General features: G+C 37.5%; 2 protein-coding genes across 4 annotated transcripts in view; one reads left to right on the plus strand and one right to left on the minus strand.

Moving 5' to 3' along the window:
• LOC134205312 (V-type proton ATPase 116 kDa subunit a 1-like) overlaps positions 1 to 18,209 on the minus strand; it is a 65,747-nt gene that overhangs the window by 25,133 nt on the left and 22,405 nt on the right. Inside the window, exon 1 of one of the 2 annotated variants that reach the window (XM_062680459.1) lies at positions 2,480 to 2,757. The exons of the other annotated variant lie outside the window; for it this stretch is intronic. Coding sequence (XP_062536443.1) covers positions 2,480 to 2,486 — 7 coding nt within the window. The 5' untranslated portion in view covers positions 2,487 to 2,757. Of the gene's footprint in view, positions 1 to 2,479; positions 2,758 to 18,209 lie in introns of those variants that run through there. 2 annotated transcript variants of the gene reach the window in all.
• On the plus strand, positions 7,201 to 16,877 carry LOC134205311 (CUE domain-containing protein 2). Of its 2 annotated transcripts, XM_062680457.1 has the most exons (7): positions 7,201 to 7,323; positions 7,397 to 7,500; positions 7,718 to 7,883; positions 14,600 to 14,747; positions 14,816 to 15,041; positions 15,099 to 15,268; positions 16,016 to 16,877. In XM_062680457.1, the coding sequence occupies exons 3-7, from the start codon at positions 7,718 to 7,720 to the stop codon at positions 16,206 to 16,208; spliced, it is 903 nt and encodes a 300-aa protein (XP_062536441.1). In that variant the 5' UTR covers positions 7,201 to 7,323; positions 7,397 to 7,500; the 3' UTR covers positions 16,209 to 16,877. The 2 variants fall into 2 exon arrangements, with proteins under 2 accessions (XP_062536441.1, XP_062536440.1); XM_062680456.1 differs by having other exon boundaries at positions 7,214 to 7,500.

Here is an 18,209-nt window from a genome sequence, read left to right on the forward strand (position 1 = left end):
GACATGACCTCAGGGGTTCCGCAAGGTTTCATACTGGGTCCGGTGTTATGGAACGTCATGTACGACGGTGTCTTGAGGTTGAAGTTCCCGGTGGGCGTGGTAATCGTCGGCTTCGCTGACGATATTACACTGGAGGTCTACGGCGAATCGATTGAAAAGGTGGAGTTGACTGCAGTGCCTAAGAGTTGCGAGCGCGTACTGTACCGTGTCGCACGATGCACTTTGCGTCATCACCGGTATGATACCTATTGACATCGTTATCGGTGAAGACATAGAGTGCTTCGAAATGCGCAGCACGAGAGGCATCCGTAGGACTGTCAGGTTGGCCTCCAATGGTCAAATGGCAGCGTGCGTGGGACAGTTCCACTAAGGGTAGATGGACACATAGGTTGATACCGGAGATAGGTACGTGGGTCAAGAGGCGCCATGGGGAAATCACTTTCCACCTGGCCCAGGTCCTTTCAGGTCATGGTTGCTTCAGACAGTACCTACACCGGTTCGGACACTCGGCCTCGCCCAAGTGTCCGGTGTGCGTAGGTTTAGAAGGAACGGCGGAACACGTGTTGTTCGTGTGCCCGCGTTTTCGCACAATGCGTGACCACATGCTTGCCACATGTGGTTTGGACACTACCCCGGACAACCTAGTCCGGAGGATGTGTAAAGATGAAGTTGGCTGGAACGCCGTTCTATCGGCTATCGTCCAAATCGTCTCGGAGCTACACAGAAGGTGGCGCGTGGACTCGAGGAATGGCTAGTTCAGGCGCAAATAAGAGGTGGTCCAAGGGATCGGAGTCGGCTTCATGGGTCATACCGGTGCCGTGTGGTCGAACTCGTTCCTTTTATCGAACAAGTGGCCGAGTGAAGAACAACATGGTATCGTCGCTTCCGCGCCGTTGGTCAACCGGGCGGGTTCCGAGCCCGAGGACGGAAAGGGGTCCTCGTCAAGGCTGGGGCAGGCGTAGGCACCGCGTCGGCATGTCCCTCTGTGTGCTGGCGAATAGGCTCTATCGCAGAGAGGTCAATTTGGGGTGCACGCGGCATCATCATTCTTGATACCAGTCGTGCAGAGGGAAGCAGGCGCGAAGTCGACTAAATTACCCCTAGGTGGTAGCATCGCTTAGTGAGATTGAGTTTGTATGTCGAGCAGTCTGCGTTAGCGGCGCTGAGGTGCGTTACACACGTTTTTAACGAAATTTTGTTCGAGCTTCCATGGCTGTTCTCTAGAATAGGAAGACAACGTGAGCCACCCACCACGAGTTTGTATAGGTGGTGACGAAATCGAGATGATTGAAGAATTCGTGTTTTTGGATTCACTGGTGACCGCCGAAAACGATAACAGAAAAGAAATTTGGAGACGCATCGTAGCTGGAAATTGTTCATACTTTGGCCTTTTTTTGTATCGAAAATAGAATATTCACCACCGTACTAAACTATTTACAAAACGCTCATTAGACTGATAGTCATTTACGGACACGAGACCTTGACGTGGAGGAACTTTTGCACACGTGGAGTATTTGAAAGGAAAATGCTGCGTACCTTCTATGGTGGGGTGCAGATGGTGAACGGTACGTACAGGGGCAAACGAACCACGAATTGCATCAGCGATTCGGAGGACCATCCATCGTTCACACCCCTAAAATCTGACGGCTGCGTTAAGATGGGCACAAAGCCAGAAGATCGGACAGCAACGCGGTGAAAATTGTTCTCGACAACGATACAACGGGCACAAGAAGGCACGGTGCGCAGCAAGCAAGGTGAATTGATCAGGTGGAATATGATTCGCGGGCCCTTCGTAGATTGCGTAGTTGGTTATGTGCAACCATAGACCGAGAAGAATAAAAAACTAGACAGGTAAAATTTCACTTCAGAACTTCGTTTTAATGGATCCAAGTATTTTGTTGACAATTCTTGGAAATGCCCCAAGGAATGCCCGCTCTTTAATGTATTAAAGTTCGAAATCTGATAGATTACTCGAAGGATCTGGTGTTCCGGGTATTGTCAGTGACAATACCTATGTCTACTGGGAGGTTTCAAATAAGAAGTGTCTATATCCGCTTACAAATAAAAAAATGGCTTAAAAACAATTTATTAGACCAACCGTGTTATTTCCTGTGCCAATATGGACTACATAGTTACTACTTATTGCTTTACGGCAATATGTCAATACAAAGTGAACGTTTTCCATAATAAATCACTGAAAATTTGTGATTTTTCGAACATTGCAACTCCATTTTATCGCTACTTGTTTTTTGCCACTTAAACCCAGATGCGTTTGACCCCCTCCCTTAGAATATGTTGGGATCCGTATCTGATTTAATAAATATTTTAAGTCTACTAACAAAAAATGTCCATAAAGACTAAAGCGTACTCTTTGGGTCTGAGAAATATTAATATTTTAATCTAGCGAAATATAAAGTTTGAACAAATGTTTAGGAGTTCTTAATAATTAAAAGTTGAAAAAAAATCATAAATTACTTACGTCTCATTGCGATTTAATCCTTTTGTGACTGAACGGAAATCAATACATTCATTCGTTCCCGTGCCACTGCTTATGTGGGTAGATCGCCCCAACAAGGTGAGCAGTCACGTGATCCAAGAATCTTTTAAAAGCAGACGTTGATCACCAATAGCCAAAAGAAGTTTTGATCATCAGTGATCAATTCCTCAACGAACTCCACTCTTTCTGATAAAGTATCCAAATATAGTCCTTATTTGAAATAGCAATTAACGGAAATGTAAACTATATTTTTCGCGTGATTAATTAGCGCCAAATTATTAAACACACTCCACAACTGGTAAGCACAGACTGTTTGCACAGAGAAACCATTGAAAGCAAAGCAGTAGATTGTGACCAAACCGGCTTGTTTCATTCAGCTGGTGGAGAGCAGAGAAATATTGAACAATTTTCTGCGCCAACGAGTAGGTATATTTACCTTGCGTACACACGATCTACTTCTCTCTTTTATGCTAGCTGGAATGGCCTTCTAGCAGGTCGCTTCAACATGCTTCCCTTCGTATTTGCACAAATATTTCCGGGGAATCTGAATCTTGTGTACTTTGCGCGCATTGGGACTTATTATGTAAGTTTAATGTAATAGGTGGAAAATTGGCAATAAATTGAAGGAAATTTCTATTTTTCATTCTATACCAATCACAAACACCCACTTCCTCAATACATACAATACATTTTCAATCATAGTTTATGGGTCCTTTATTCGAAGCTAAGATTATGGATGGTATGAATGTGAATAATATTTACATTTGATAATATCGTTTGCGCATCTGTAACTGCATTATCAAGCCCTACTATAATGGACGTTATAATTGTTTGCATTACACTTGTAGAAGCTCACAAAAACGGTCACTTCAGCAGCAGTAAAAATCTTTAACAACTTTTAGAATTCATTCAAGATCAAGAGGTATGATTTTTGATGATTGTAGTATTCAACATCCAAAACTTGTGTAATTAAGCAGGCTTTTCAATCATTCCATCGAAACTTAAAATTCGAGATTAGATCACATTTATTAAAATTAAATATTTCATATCCTGAATACAAATATATGAGCAGGTGGTACATGTGACATTGAATAAATTTTACAGGGGACGCATTTCCCCAAAAACCCCAAATGAAAAATTCAGATTTACAATTCTCAGTATTATACTCAATTGTACTAACACGCTATAAGTAAGACTGTTTAAAAACTTGGCATATACAAACCACTATTTGTATACAAACATTGTGTGAAAATAATACAAAATTAGTATTTTATACAAAACATGCATAAGAACATCAGTTTTGTATACGCAAAGCTCGGTAAGAAGCAGCAATGTGACATCGGTGGCGACGCCAACGAATTACTTACTTAATTATGGGTCCTGTACACCCCTAGTGGTGCAAAGAGACAACTTGAAAGATCTTCATCCTTGTTCCTTGTAAACCATTCCGCGAAATACATCGTTATTTTTTATTTAACCGCTTTATTTTTCTTGAACAAGCCGAAACAAACAGCTTTTCTCAAGGCTTCAAGAGTTAAAGAATAATTTCTTAGTCGCTATCGTACGGACTTGGAGCTTGGAGGCCGTTCAGTCGAAGGGCGTTGATACAGTCCACATCCCCAACAGAGCCAACTAGGTGGCTCATTCCAGGCATCCTTCAGAGGGAAGGTGCCGCTGTCGAGGTTAAGATACCGACAGTTTTCCCGCCAAGCGTCCGTGATCGGACATTTAGCATTTCCATATCATTGTAAATCGTTTAACTTCACGTGGAAGTAATACACTCAAAATCATTAATTAGTGAAGAAGAACATTCTATTTCTTCACCGTTCACCTGTTCTTCAGGTGTCCCACAAGGAAGCAATCTGAGACCGTTACTATTTGTCATATTTTTCAACGACGTAGCAACTTCTCTTGGATTTAGATGCAAGTTGATTTATGCCGATGATCTGAAAATATACATGGTAGCTCTCATCTACAAACGCTGATTAATAGGTTTGCCCTCTGGTGTCAAGAAAATAAGCTTGTGATCAGCGTTCCAAAATGTGCTGTGATGACTTTCCATCGCTCTAAGGATCCGATAATATTTGATTATTACATCGATAACTGCTGCCTCAAGAGGGTGGACCACATAACAGATCTTGGCGTTGTATTGGATTCGAAGCTCAGTTTTCACGCCCATTATGCGTCGATCATTTCCAAAGCCAATCATCAACTTGGCTTTTTAATAAGAAAATTATTTTGAGCTTTTTAGTGGAATGTTTTCACCTGTCATAAGACGAGTTTAAACAATCCCATTGAATTCCACCACTTAATTGCTGTGTTGAACTTAATCCTAGAATTAAAAAATCACATTAACAAAGCAAAAAAAAAAAAATCACTTAATTGTATCTTGACAGATACGTATTTCGACCTCAACAGTAAGGCAGTCTTCAGTGTCTCGTACTTGACTCAACTCAAGTCAAGTCAAGACTCAAGTCGAGTCAAGTACGAGACACTGAAGACGGCCTTACTGTTGAGGTCGAAATACGTATCTGTCAAGATACAATTAAGTGGTGGAATTCAATGGGATTGTTTAAACTCGTCTTATGACAGGTTGGCTTTTTAGTTAGATAGCAAATGTGAGCATGTTTTGAGACACTAATAGACCACTTATTTGCATATACGTGTGCGTATGTGAGCAAATTCTGAAATCTACTACCATATAAATCTTGCAACTCCTTAGCCTAGCGGTAAGATGCGCGGCTATAAAGCAAGACCATGCTGAGGGTGGCTGGGTTCGATTCCCGGTGCCAGTCTAGACAATTTTCGGTTTGAAAATTGTCTCGATTTCCCTGGGCATAAAAGAATCATCGTGTTAGCCCAAGTATTAGACTCATGATACAGGAGTGCAAAAATAGTAACTTGGCTTAAAAACCTCGCGGTTAATAACTGTGAAAGTGCTGAATGAACACTAAGCAGCGAGGCGACAATGTCCCAGCGCGGGATGTAATGCCAATAAGAAAGGGAAGAATAAACTTCAATAATTAAAAAGCAGCCACGTTTTATTTTTAAGTATTCTGCGTTTAAATGCATTTCTAAAACACACTGATTTTTAGAAAAGGCTTGAAGTCTTTGAAACTATATGCTATTCTAATATAGTTTATGATGAATATTACCGTTATTTTTATTTCCAATCATTTGCCATCATGATTTTAAATATCGATCGATATTGTATCAACGGATATCATATCAATAAATTTGATCCGATAATATCGATATTATCGATATTTGCACAACTGATTTTCTGACATGACATGTATGTTTAATCTGACAGTGAAGTTTCTAGTACTACCCTTGCAAATTCTAGTACTTACAACTAGATGTACAAATATAAACAGATGGGGGCATATAACATTAGTCGTAGCCGTAGGTACTTGTCATACTGATGATAGCTAACACACACACATCAAGTTTTCTTATAGCATCATACTGCCGCCGCAAGCATAACTATCCCATACTAAAATGGATTTCATATCCATATGTTCTTGTTATGCTTACAGCGGCAGCATAACCCGATGACCAAACATAATGTTTCTGGTGTTGCAGTGATGCGTTCATGCAGCACAACCGATCTGACAGATTAAAAGAATGATGTGCTTGCTGATTAATGCAGAGTTTTGCTTTTAGAGGTTCGTGTGAGAATTTATATGACACCCATCCCCACATTACCTCTCTAGTTGATAAAACTCACCTTGATAATCTATGTGTTGTTCAGTAACTGGGTTGATTGATGCCGTTTTGAAAATGGTGTATTGATGAAATCATACACAATTAGCCAATTAAGATGTATTATCCCAAGCAAGAGAAAATAACTCAATAATACATTATAATTAGGTATAATTATTTATTTTTTCTGGCTTTGGATAATATATCTTAAGTTCATAACAGAGTGAAGTATCAATAATAGAATTATTCTATATTGATACTTGACTCTGTTATGAACATAAGCCGTACATAAGAGGTAAAATACCAAATGAATGATACCAAAAATTAATATGCAAAATACTTCAGGCATTAACATACTCTGTTATTACAATACCAAACGCATAACAAAGTATTAAAATACCTAAGCATATTATGCTAGAAGAATTTTGCATATTATTTTTGGTATTTTATACTAATGACACACTGGTGGTATTCGTACCAAGGTACAAGTTGTACCACAGGTGTGTCACCTTGTACCATGCTGGTACAACGTGGAAAACCATGGTACAATATGTACTAGGGTACATAACCGTGGTATACCACGGTCCTTGTACCACCAGTGCGTCTCTAGTATTACCTCTTATGCAAGGCAAGTTAAAATTCCAGGTTCATACTAACTTCTGTTATCGAGGTCGTCGCTCCTGCTTGGGATTCAAAGACTGACGGATCATGCTAATATAGCTGGTATTCTCTAATAATCCTATAAAGACTATTATTTTCTCATGTTGTCCCTGTTGCTATAAACACAACATGATATGAAATCGAACAGATGTGTATGGATGTTACCATAATTAGAATTTCATACTAACTTGTGGCATGCATATCGTGTCATCAATACTAGAATATTACACTTCTTTGAATGAATGTATTTTGACGATGTCAGTACTAGAACGATGTGCAATACATCGGTAGAATCCCCGTGCATGTATGTTTGTGCAGGCAGCACTGTAATCAAAAAAATCGGCTTTTGTTTGCGAGTGTCCGCCTATCTGCCTACCCTAGCAGCAGCACAGTTTGAAGTTATATCTTATTACTGAATGTACGGAAATTGGGTGCTCTGTGCAACAAACTATTTCGTTGGAGTGCGTAGAATCGTTTTCTTAAGTTAATTACCAGTGATAAGGATTAAGCAGTTCTTTTTGTTTTCTGTTCAAGATTGTGATCAAACTATTCTAGTTAGAATACCCGAGAAAACCAACAATTTGACGAAATTCCATCAATTTGGTGGATTACCATAAACCTACTAAAAAACTATCAAAGTAAGCAATATATTCATAATTTTATTGAACATGTACCAAAGCATTACACTGGAATGATGATCTAGTCCTTAGTTGCGGCAATTTAGAGCATAACTCAGGAGAAAGAAATGCACCAAAAACGTTTGGCATATTGCATAAAACGGCACCTATAGGAAAAATCGATATTTCCTTCAGCCTTATAAATTCACAGCCGAATACACTTTCTTCATCCCTATAGATGACAAACATTGCCCAACAACACGATGTGGTGAAGAACAGTCTGTTTCAATTTATAAACACCCACATTCCGGGTGCCGATCTCAACATTGTGGACGATATTGTGCTGTCCTATGTGATATCAATATTGGAGGAAGCTTCCCAAGATCCATGCTTCGATGTAGAAGGTGAGTAAATCAAATAACTGTACCTACATATTGAGCTGCTGGTTGAGATTTAAAATGGAAATTAAAGTAGATACATTTGGCAACTCTTTGAGCGATAATATAGATGACAGAACTTTAAATTATTATTGCATTATAATATAATATGCTGTTAATTTTGCCCAACATACTGAATGTTCCTCAATGTTCAGTAGTTCACGAACCACATAGTTTAATGAATGATACACGGCTGGACCTGGGGACCTAGCTAGCCTTGCGAGCAAATGCATAGTATTGACAAACAAGAGATGGCAAGTTTGCGATTCTCGGTCCGGTCTTGGATGTGTTGGGGTGAAAAACATTCTCAACTCCCTGGGCATAGTATATCTATTGTACTTGCCCCACAAGCTACATCTTCTTCTCTATATAATAAAAATGAAATGGTCTGTGTTCGTATCCGCATAACTCAAAAACGGCTGGATGGATTTTATTCATTCCTTCAACCGAAAGGTTCATTATAGTTTCCGACGGGTTTATATGATATTTGCTTATGCAAAAATAACGAATTAAGATGAGAAAAACGAGCAAAACTAAAAGATAGATTCGTATGGAAATTGTGCAGAACAGTTTACAACGCACATTTTCGCCTACTATGCAGGACAACGTCTGCCGGGTCGACAATAATTATTAATAGCTTACAAAATACTAATGTCCACACTACCAACTGACGAATTGATCGGTTAATCCGATCGGGTTGGATTGCGATATTTGCAAGATCAAACCCAGTGAATGTTATTATACTCAAAATATGGTTTAAGTATGATGATATAAACAGTGGAAGAAGCGTATTGCTTTATTAGTAATGTTCATATTACAATTTCGGAATAAAATGTTTGCTGAGAAGATCAAAGAAATCGCTATCGATTAATAGTAGTAACACGCCATTTTAGTTTATTGAGAGCAAACTGATATTAGGCTATTTAATAAAAATTGATGTCGAAACATCTGCATTCCTCAGTTATCATAGATAGCAGCTTTACATCAAATTATGCTGTCGATTATCTAAAGTGAGTTATTTGATAAAATAAAAAGCAACCTACAAACAAAATATGCTGTTGTTGTTATGTATGTTCAAAAGAATAATCTAATCAAATACTCATTTTGATATCAAATAATGAATCTCATGATTTCAAACTCAGTAATCATGTTGATTTCATTGACCGCAAAATTTGTTTTCCGTGTGATTCCACGGTGTAAAAATAAGCTCTCATGTCAGCTGTGTTACCCGTTAATAATGTCGTTTTCGTTTATTCGCACCGCTTGCACCGGTGTAGGCAAACTTGCACTGGAATCGTTCGTTTTTAAAAACGGTGCAGTTCCGTTTTTGCACCTTTTTGCCACCGGTGCAGAAAAATCTACACCCTACCCGAAGCGAGTGTAGCGGGTACACACTAACTTTTTCTTTCTCGAGCTCGGCAAAATCGGGCACCGCTGTAGCACAGTAAATTTCAGAACTGAACTGCGGCATAAAATTTGGTTTATTACTGATTTTCAGCAACATATTTACCATATCTCAGCAACTGAAACGTCACTTTTACTGAGACCTCGGCAAAAATCATGTTTGCTGAAACTCGGCGGTGCCCATCTCGGGAAAATAAACAAAAAATGCTGAGATCTCGGTGAAAAAAATTAAGTGTGTAGGCACCGCGTGGTACCAATGCTTATGCGATGCGGAGCTGTCATAAGTTTCCTACTGCGTTTCTTATTAGGTTCTTCGGGTAGCTTTGTTTTTATTTTATTATCTGCTGATATCTATTCCTCATTGATATTATATTTAATAATGTGTATCAATGTTGTTGAAGTAGAATCGAAAGCTGCAAAGAATCTTTATCCGAAGAAGTTTCTATAAATGTACAATTTGTTATAATATTAATGAATTATTCTAATTATTAGTGATTTTTCAATTACAATTAAATAAATCTCGCTTATCTTTTCAAAAGGACCTAAGAAACATTTTTTTCATGAATTAATTTGAATAGCGCAATCGACAGAAAAACATGAAAGCTTTTGATCGCAGTACTCAAATTAATTCATGAAAAAAAAATGTTACTTAGGTCCTTTTGAAAAGTTAAGCGAGAAATATATCAAAATCAACAAAAGCAGGTAGACATTGAAAAGGATGATTAAATTTCACAGTACATGCTAAATTTTCGTAGAGAAATCTTCCTATATTTAATTTAATCTAACAAATTTATATAGTTATAAAACTATTCATTATTTATACTTAAATATTTTCTTTTTATAATGTAGTAAATCGAATAGTCAGATAGAACAAACTTGTTCATTTTCCTCAACATTATATTTTATTTTTTTTTCAAACGAATATTGACATGATGTAACAGGGTTTGACTGTGAAATTCGGGAATTGATCTCAAATTAATAGACGATTTACATAACTATTTTTAAATCGAGAAATAATTTAAATTTACTCATAAGCGGTTCTTGGTTTTATCGTCAATCAGTTTTACGCACCATATGGTTATCTCCTGATTTAGCTTTTATCATTACTTTTTCATAGCAATGATATAAATAGTGTTTTTGGCTTTATTTTAAAACTTGATTTTTTGTACTATGAATATAAATGAATTGTATATAATATGTTCAATTCATATGAAATTATTGAAGTAAAGGAAAAATTGTCAAATTTCCAAAGACCAGCTTTGGAGTAAATCCGTAACGTAACGTAGGTATTAGATTTTTTTCAAATCAATCACTTAGAGATGTGAAAATTTATGTTAAAGTCCATAAACTCGTATTGCATTATTTTCTGGTAAAACTCAAAATCTATTGATCATTTTGAAACCGTCATTGGGGGTGACAAAGAATCAAATGGGGTTGAAAATATGTCACTGTCAACAACTTAAAATGTTTTTAGTAGCAAGAAAACTAATTAACCATAAGAGTCGTTTTTTAACGATTTTGTTATCGACCTCTTGGCTGCCAGTAACAGCGATGACTCATTTTTAACTCATCGTCACCCCCGATGGCGGTATTTGAATCGATCTTCATTTTTAATAGTTTTCAAATAAATATAAACGGCTAGATTTCATGAATTTCTAACATTCACAATTTATCAAATTCTACAAGGGCCCTTTGTTTTTTTGAAGATTTTCTAGATTTAAATATGTTACAAACAATAAACAAAACGCATAAGAAACTACTTTATACGTTTTCAATTTGCAAAATTAAATTACAAAATTTGTGTAATACTTTGTGCAATATAAAGTAGATATTTGATAAAACATTAAAAACAAGACAAAAATATTACATAATCATACACTGCCAAAAATATCTATATAAGATATATGTGTCGCCGTTATAAATTTTTGCAATAGCTCCACCCTAATATAATCGATATAAAACCACACATAAAGTTTATTTGGACATATATTTTATTAGTAGTTCGCATGGAGAATGGTTATGTGTGCGCTGATATACATCATAAGTAAAATCTAGGGATTTTTGCCAATAAATATGTGTGGATTTTTAGTAGTGTATAACATCCTTACAAATATGACATCCTTACTTAAATCTCAATAATATTTACTCACTATATGATATTTGATAAATTTGATTGACGACATCACCAACACCATCGAAAAGATGTGTTGGCAGTCAAAAAGTTGCACCCAAACCGTTCGTATTTGCGGTGGCAAATGTTGCACCGCCGGTGTACACCGTTCGGAATAAACGAAAACGACATAATAATTCATACAAAACAAGATCAACTATGGAGTAATCAAATAATTGACATCATGACAGCAAGTTTTGATTTCACTTTGATTGCAAACTTTGCTTGGGACCGTTTTGGTTTTGATACATCATTTTCTTCATAACTTTTGAATGCAGCGATTGATCGTAATCAAATTCAAAAGCGATCAATTGGGCCTTACCATCTTTCAAGAGATAATCGGCTGGGGTTTACTATACCGTCAAACGGGGTGACTTGCAATACTTGGGTTTGCCACAAGTTTTTTGTTTTTTACAATAAAAATATGCCCAAATATCGAACTTGTCGTCACGCATCCCTAGGTTATGTTGTATTTGTTGTGCCTAGTTGGCATTTAGGTAAAAATATTACTCACTGTTGTTTTTTTTGCATTATTTTGTGAAACATATTCATTAATTGAAAGTCGAACGCCGTAAATCGTAAGTTAATACAGAAAACAGTAAAACTAAGACTTACGGTGGTCAAACAGTGTTGAATCCCCAAGAAGATCCAACACTTGTGGATGGTTTGCTGCTTGCTGCGGAAATCCCTTTTCAAACTAATGATCTTAACATAATTGTGGTAAATTGGATGATGGGGAATGAAAGGAAAACCGTTTAAAAACAACTATCCAGGGAATGACTGGTGGTGCACACCATTCTTAAGCCGACATAGAGCACTTTCAAACCGATGACTTAAAAATATCAATCGATACGTTGAAAACGTAAAAAAGGCGGAATGAGGGAAGAGGGGATCCCTCAAGTAAGGACCCTGCATTGACAGTGATGAAGAATGACCCAGGATGAAAAATCACTATGATTAAGTTGTTCTAAAACATGTTATGATTGAATTCGATGATGTGTTGCAAGTCACCCTGCAGTAAGTGTTGCTTGTTCTTATTGGCATTACAACACCCATCATTTTAATATTATTTTCATATTTTTATTATTGTTGTATATCAGATTATATGTCTAATCACTAATATTAGGACCCATTAAAAGTATCATGTACTAGTAGAATGAATAAATCCTTTTAATTCAGAATTATTGAGCGAGAAACTTGAAAAGTGTTGCAAACCCCGTTTGACGGTATAAAATATTAGTTTTTTTTTTCAAAGCTTTTGCCTTCCTTAGCCGGTTAAATGCGCTACTACAAAGCGAGACCATGCTGAAGATGGTTGTAAATTTTCGGGTCGGAAATTCCCTTCACTGAGGATACTGGTCGTAAGAACATCATACGTTTCTCTTTTGAAATTTCACTACAAGAAAATGTATTGATTTTCATACGATTCTCTTAATGGAATGCATTTCATACGACAATCTTATGAAATATTTTCAGTTTGTTAAAAAAAGTGTAACCCGGGTTCTAACCATGGACATCGTGATTAGGAGGCGTGCGTTCACACCACACGCCCATCGACGCTTTGAGAAACTGTTTTGTTGGATACCCAATAAAAAGTTAGAATTGATCGAAAAAGGATCCCACGATTTTCATAGTTTAATTCGTATGAAACATTCTCATAAGTTTGGTCGTATGAAAATCTTACGGCCAGTATCCTCAGTGTAGGCATAAAGCATCATCGTGTTAGCCTCATGATATACGAAGCCAAAAAAGGTAACTTGGTTTAGAAACCTTGCAGTTAATAACTTTAGAAGTGCTGAATGAAAACCAAGCTACGAAGCGGCATTATCCCAGTAATGGGGGATGTAATGCCAATAAGAACAAGAAGCTTTTGCGCACACAAACGGACATACATTTGCTCAGTTTGTAGTGCTGAGATGGGTCTACAAGCGTTCTATAAAAAGTTTGTTTTTAGAGTGAAATGGAAGCCTGCTTTCGGCACAACTTTGTTTTACAAAAAGGCAAAATTGGAAATAATTCTTCACAACAATACGTTAACTTTAAAACGTTAATTAGCAAAACTAGATATAGGCATATTGAAGTCGAAGCGTTCGAATACTTTGTTAGAGAGCATTGCCAGTGTATGGATTGGAGCATGTTGACAATAAAGAATAGGGGGTTGCAGCTATAAGAAATATCGTCCAATGCATTGTTCTATGCAGGTGTGTGTCGAAGCATCGCATCTTCTTCTTCTTATTGGCATTACATCCCCACACTGGGACAGAGCCGCCTCGCAGCTTAGTGTTTATTAAGCACTTCCACAGTTATAAACTGCGAGATTTCTAAGCCAGGTTACCATTTTTGCATTCGTATATCATGGGGCTAGCACGATGATACTTTGCCCAGGGAAGTCGAGAAAATTTCCAATCCGAAAATTGCCTAGACCGGCACCGGGAATCGAACCCAGCCACCGTCAGCATGGTCTTGCTTTGTAGCTGCGCGTCTTACCGCACGGCTAAGGAGGGCCCCTCAGGCCCCTAAGGAAACATCGCATATACACAATAAATAATGGGACATACACCCGATTCTGTTTATACACGGATTTTTTTTTACACGGCCGTCCCATACAAACTTTTTGCAAAGTTGTTCCATTTTGCATGATTCGTCGAGAAATCATAATTTTTTTTTACACGGAACGCATCCCCCGTTTAAAAAAAGAATTGGGTGTATTCTTCAATATTTGGAACATTATTTAAAAAAATTAAGTAATGTTCACCAGACATTTGAAAAATTTGGTATATCAAAAAGATAAGTTACGGCAAGCATAAAATTGAACGGATAAGTTGGAAAACTGCAACAAAAATTATAATTTTGTAATTACATTAATGTAATTACATTACAGGATAAACCGATGTTATTAGAAATCGAATGAAATAATGGATATTTTGTATAAAATAGTCCATTTTTGGCAGTTCACAATGATTGATTTCATTTGAGACTTTCAAATTGGTTTTACATATAAACATTTTAATATGAACTATTGATTTTTCTTTTCCACTTCCTCCAGTTAACCTTACAAGTAGATACAAAAACACATTATTTTATTCTAAATGATAGTATTTATTTTTAGGCTTTATCGAAATGATGTCTGCCTATTTCAACGACTTCGCGAACATTGAGCCAGCAACAGTCTGTTCCTGGATATTTCAACTGGAAAACCAACTCTCCGAAAAACATAGCAAAGCTACCAATAACGAAGTGCAGAATTTGTCATTGAAGTATGCATTGGACAAATACGATTACGTAGCTGCGTAGCTACTACTTATACCATTTTTCTTGTTTCAAGTTCTCTGAGCTTGGCCGATATACTGCCGGAGGAGAAACTCCGCGGCCGCCAATCATCGATATCGGAGAACGAACAAACTGCCAACGGCGGCGGTTGCCAGGCCAAGCGAGTTCAGCATCTCTCGGAGACCAGTGATGCGGGCTCTACCGATAGCTCCAATTGTGATCTCTTCGCTGAAGAATGCGAAGTCTTGCAGGAAATGTTCCCGGAGAGTTCCCTCATTGAGGTATGCAACATATTGTTCTTAACAGTTTCACATAATTAATATTATTTATGATTCCAGGTGAAACATTGTATTTTGATAGCAAATGGAGACATCGATCGCGCTACGCAGATATTGCTTCATCGCCAAGAAGCAGGACAAAGCCTGAAGGGCAATCCGAACAATTTGCAAACCAACAAAGCACTTTCGCAAGTTGACGAGACTGAGTTGAAGAATAGAATTATTTCAAGGTGAGTATCGCACCACAGAAAATTGAGGAACATAGTGAATACCTACTACACTGCCGTTCTACGCATATTTGTCCCAGGTTACATTTGATGAAAAATCTCAAACTCGAGTTAATTTTTCCCACTGAAAAAATGAAGTTCTTGCTTGATGATAATAGAGACTGAAAACCGTTTAAATAAAGTAGTGATTCGTTTTATGGCCTGAAAAAGTGTTGCCTGAGCTTATAACATCCCAAAAATACCTTTTTGAATTTCAAGATCCAATCGATTTTGAAATTAGTGGAACAAATTGACTCGAGTTTGGATTCTTTCATCAAAGGTAACATGGGACAATTATGCGTAGAACGTAACAGGGTTGTCAATCGGGATATGGCTTGTTTTCGGATGGGAAACATTTTTGATAATCTGGGCATAGTTTATCCATTGAAGTTGCCACACAAGATGGCGGACATAGAAAAACTTTCAATTAATAACTTGCTATTTCAATTAATAATGCTATCTAACCAAGTTGAAACGCAGACAAGTTCCATTTGGAATGTAGAACTATTGAAGAAGAAGAGTTCTCAGGTTCTCAGCGTTGCAAAACTGAGGCTTCTAAACACATTTTCAAGATACCCTTACGGTCACTGGTTTATTGATAAACTTTTCTCATATAATTGCGAGATTATCCGAGAGAATAATGTGTGCGAATACAAGTCACGCGTCATATAAAATACGCAAATATTTACTGAAGTTTCATTTTTGTTCCAGATACTCATACGTGGACAAAGAGGATCATCGCGAGTACAAGCCAGTTGCTCCAAAGGTTGAACCCAAGAAACTGATCCGTTATCGAGACAACAAGATCGTGTCGCTCAAAGGAGAACGCTACACCGAGGTATCACGCCGTGGAGGAGATGAAGAGACGGAGCTCAAAAAGCCCAAGAAACCTATTTGTCCGTAACTAAAATGGATTCTGCTGCTGATGCTATTCATAGCCAATACAATAGCTACAATTATCAATTGTGGTACCCGCCAGAATCGGGTACAGCACAACAATCAACCGTTTCTTGTCGTTTGTGTAGTAATCGTAACCATATGCATTGTAATTTCACTGAAAAAGTGTCACAAACTATCTAAGAGTAGTCATAAACACCAGCAGCAAGACAGAAGACTGTACGAGTTTGAGAACGACTATCCAATGGCGGCTAGTAACCACGACTTACCCATTGGATTCCATCAAAATACCTATGTTTTAATTGCAAATTGCTATGAATCTCAGCAACGAAACGAGCAGTTCAAAGAGTTACTTGTGACGTGCACCCCAAATTCTCGGTCCATCTCATCCACTGAAAATTATCCCAGAAGACTTAGGCTTCAAAGTAGCATCCTTAGGTATCTGAACAACACTGTAATCTCGTTTTACGTTCATTACATGCGGCACGTTCTAGATATTCCTAGTGCTGGTCATTTTTTCAGTTTTGTATTTATTTCTGCGATACCATTCCTGTACTTATTACTACTATCCATTATGTTCACACCCATGATTGTATTTATTAATGTTAAGTCAAACGTACCGTGTCGTATAATTTATTTCGTTTTTTCACGAATATACGGAAGCACATTTAAGTTAGATTTATAGTTTTGATTGTATCCGAAATTCGTTAGGTTTTCGTTTTCTTGTTTCGTTATCATCTATGCTAGGAATACCGTTGAAGTAGGTTCAACTGCCTGTGCTGCGTGAGGTTTGATACTACTTTGACATAGGAACGACATGTGATTCGATTTGTGATAATTTAGTTATCGTTTAGTTTAACATAGAATCAGACTTTAAACTCTGTGAGTAGGTGTTTATAGGGATTTACGCGAGAAGCTATGTTGCCCCTTTTGGCAAACAAATACGGTTAGTTATCCAACACACGTTATATCCTTGCATTGATAGATAAATTAGGAGCAGTAAAAGTATGAAACACTTCAACGGTGTTCGAGAGCAATTTATCGTTTTGTTTATGGTAATCAATGTTACATTTTAATATTTGTTGTTTTGAGTTGAATTCATAAGAAAATTATGTTGAGTTGAATTGTTGAATTAAACAATGGAATTAATGAACATTCTACCCAAACCTGGAAGGCTTGTACATTATTTAGTTAACGTCTTCCTTCAGCTCGGTGCATGAACTCCCGCTTCCAGTCACACTATCTGGAAACGAAGCTCCAAATCAATAATTATCTGCTTTAAACCACGCCGGTTAAAAAAATGAAAAAAAAAATTATCTTATGTGGGACCTTCCCAGCTAAATTTTTTTTTTGACTATGCAGAACCTACAAACCTACAAATTAATAAATAATAACTTGGCTTAGTAACCTCGCAGTTACCGCTCTAATGCAAGTGTTTCGCATTTTATTTATTTATTTTCTAGGATAAGCTGGACCTGTCCAAAGAGGCTCTGATTCCTTCACCCTTGGGGTATTATAATAGAAGCTTTGAAAGACGCCAGCATCATTAGTATGGTTGTGAACAGAAATGAATCTCAACTCAATGAGACTGAGCATGAGAAATAAGACATTTTTTCAGTTCTCTGGATTCACAGTTTTGAAGTCGAATGCGTACAATATCGAGGGTAGGAGGGTAGGCTGTTTAACACTGTGATGTGGAATAGGCCCGTAGGTGTGTCGATGATCATGCCCAACAAAGACATTGGCAAGAGCTGAGTGTCAGTTCCTCTGTCCATCCCAGTAGACTGGCAGAATGCGATCTACCGTAGTACATATCCTAATTTCGCACACTTGATCTGACAAAGTTGAAGCGGTCATAGAAAAACATGTAGTGCCGATTTGGGAACATTTGCATCACGTAGTAGAATGATTCTGGGTTCTCAAAAAAATGTTACTTGCAAATTTTGCTGCTATGGTTCCTAATTTGGCGCATAAGTGGTCCTAATTTCGCTCATGTTTGAAATTGAAT

This window comes from Armigeres subalbatus, chromosome 1 (assembly GCF_024139115.2).
Source record: "Armigeres subalbatus isolate Guangzhou_Male chromosome 1, GZ_Asu_2, whole genome shotgun sequence".
In the NCBI taxonomy this organism is placed as follows: domain Eukaryota; kingdom Metazoa; phylum Arthropoda; class Insecta; order Diptera; family Culicidae; genus Armigeres; species Armigeres subalbatus.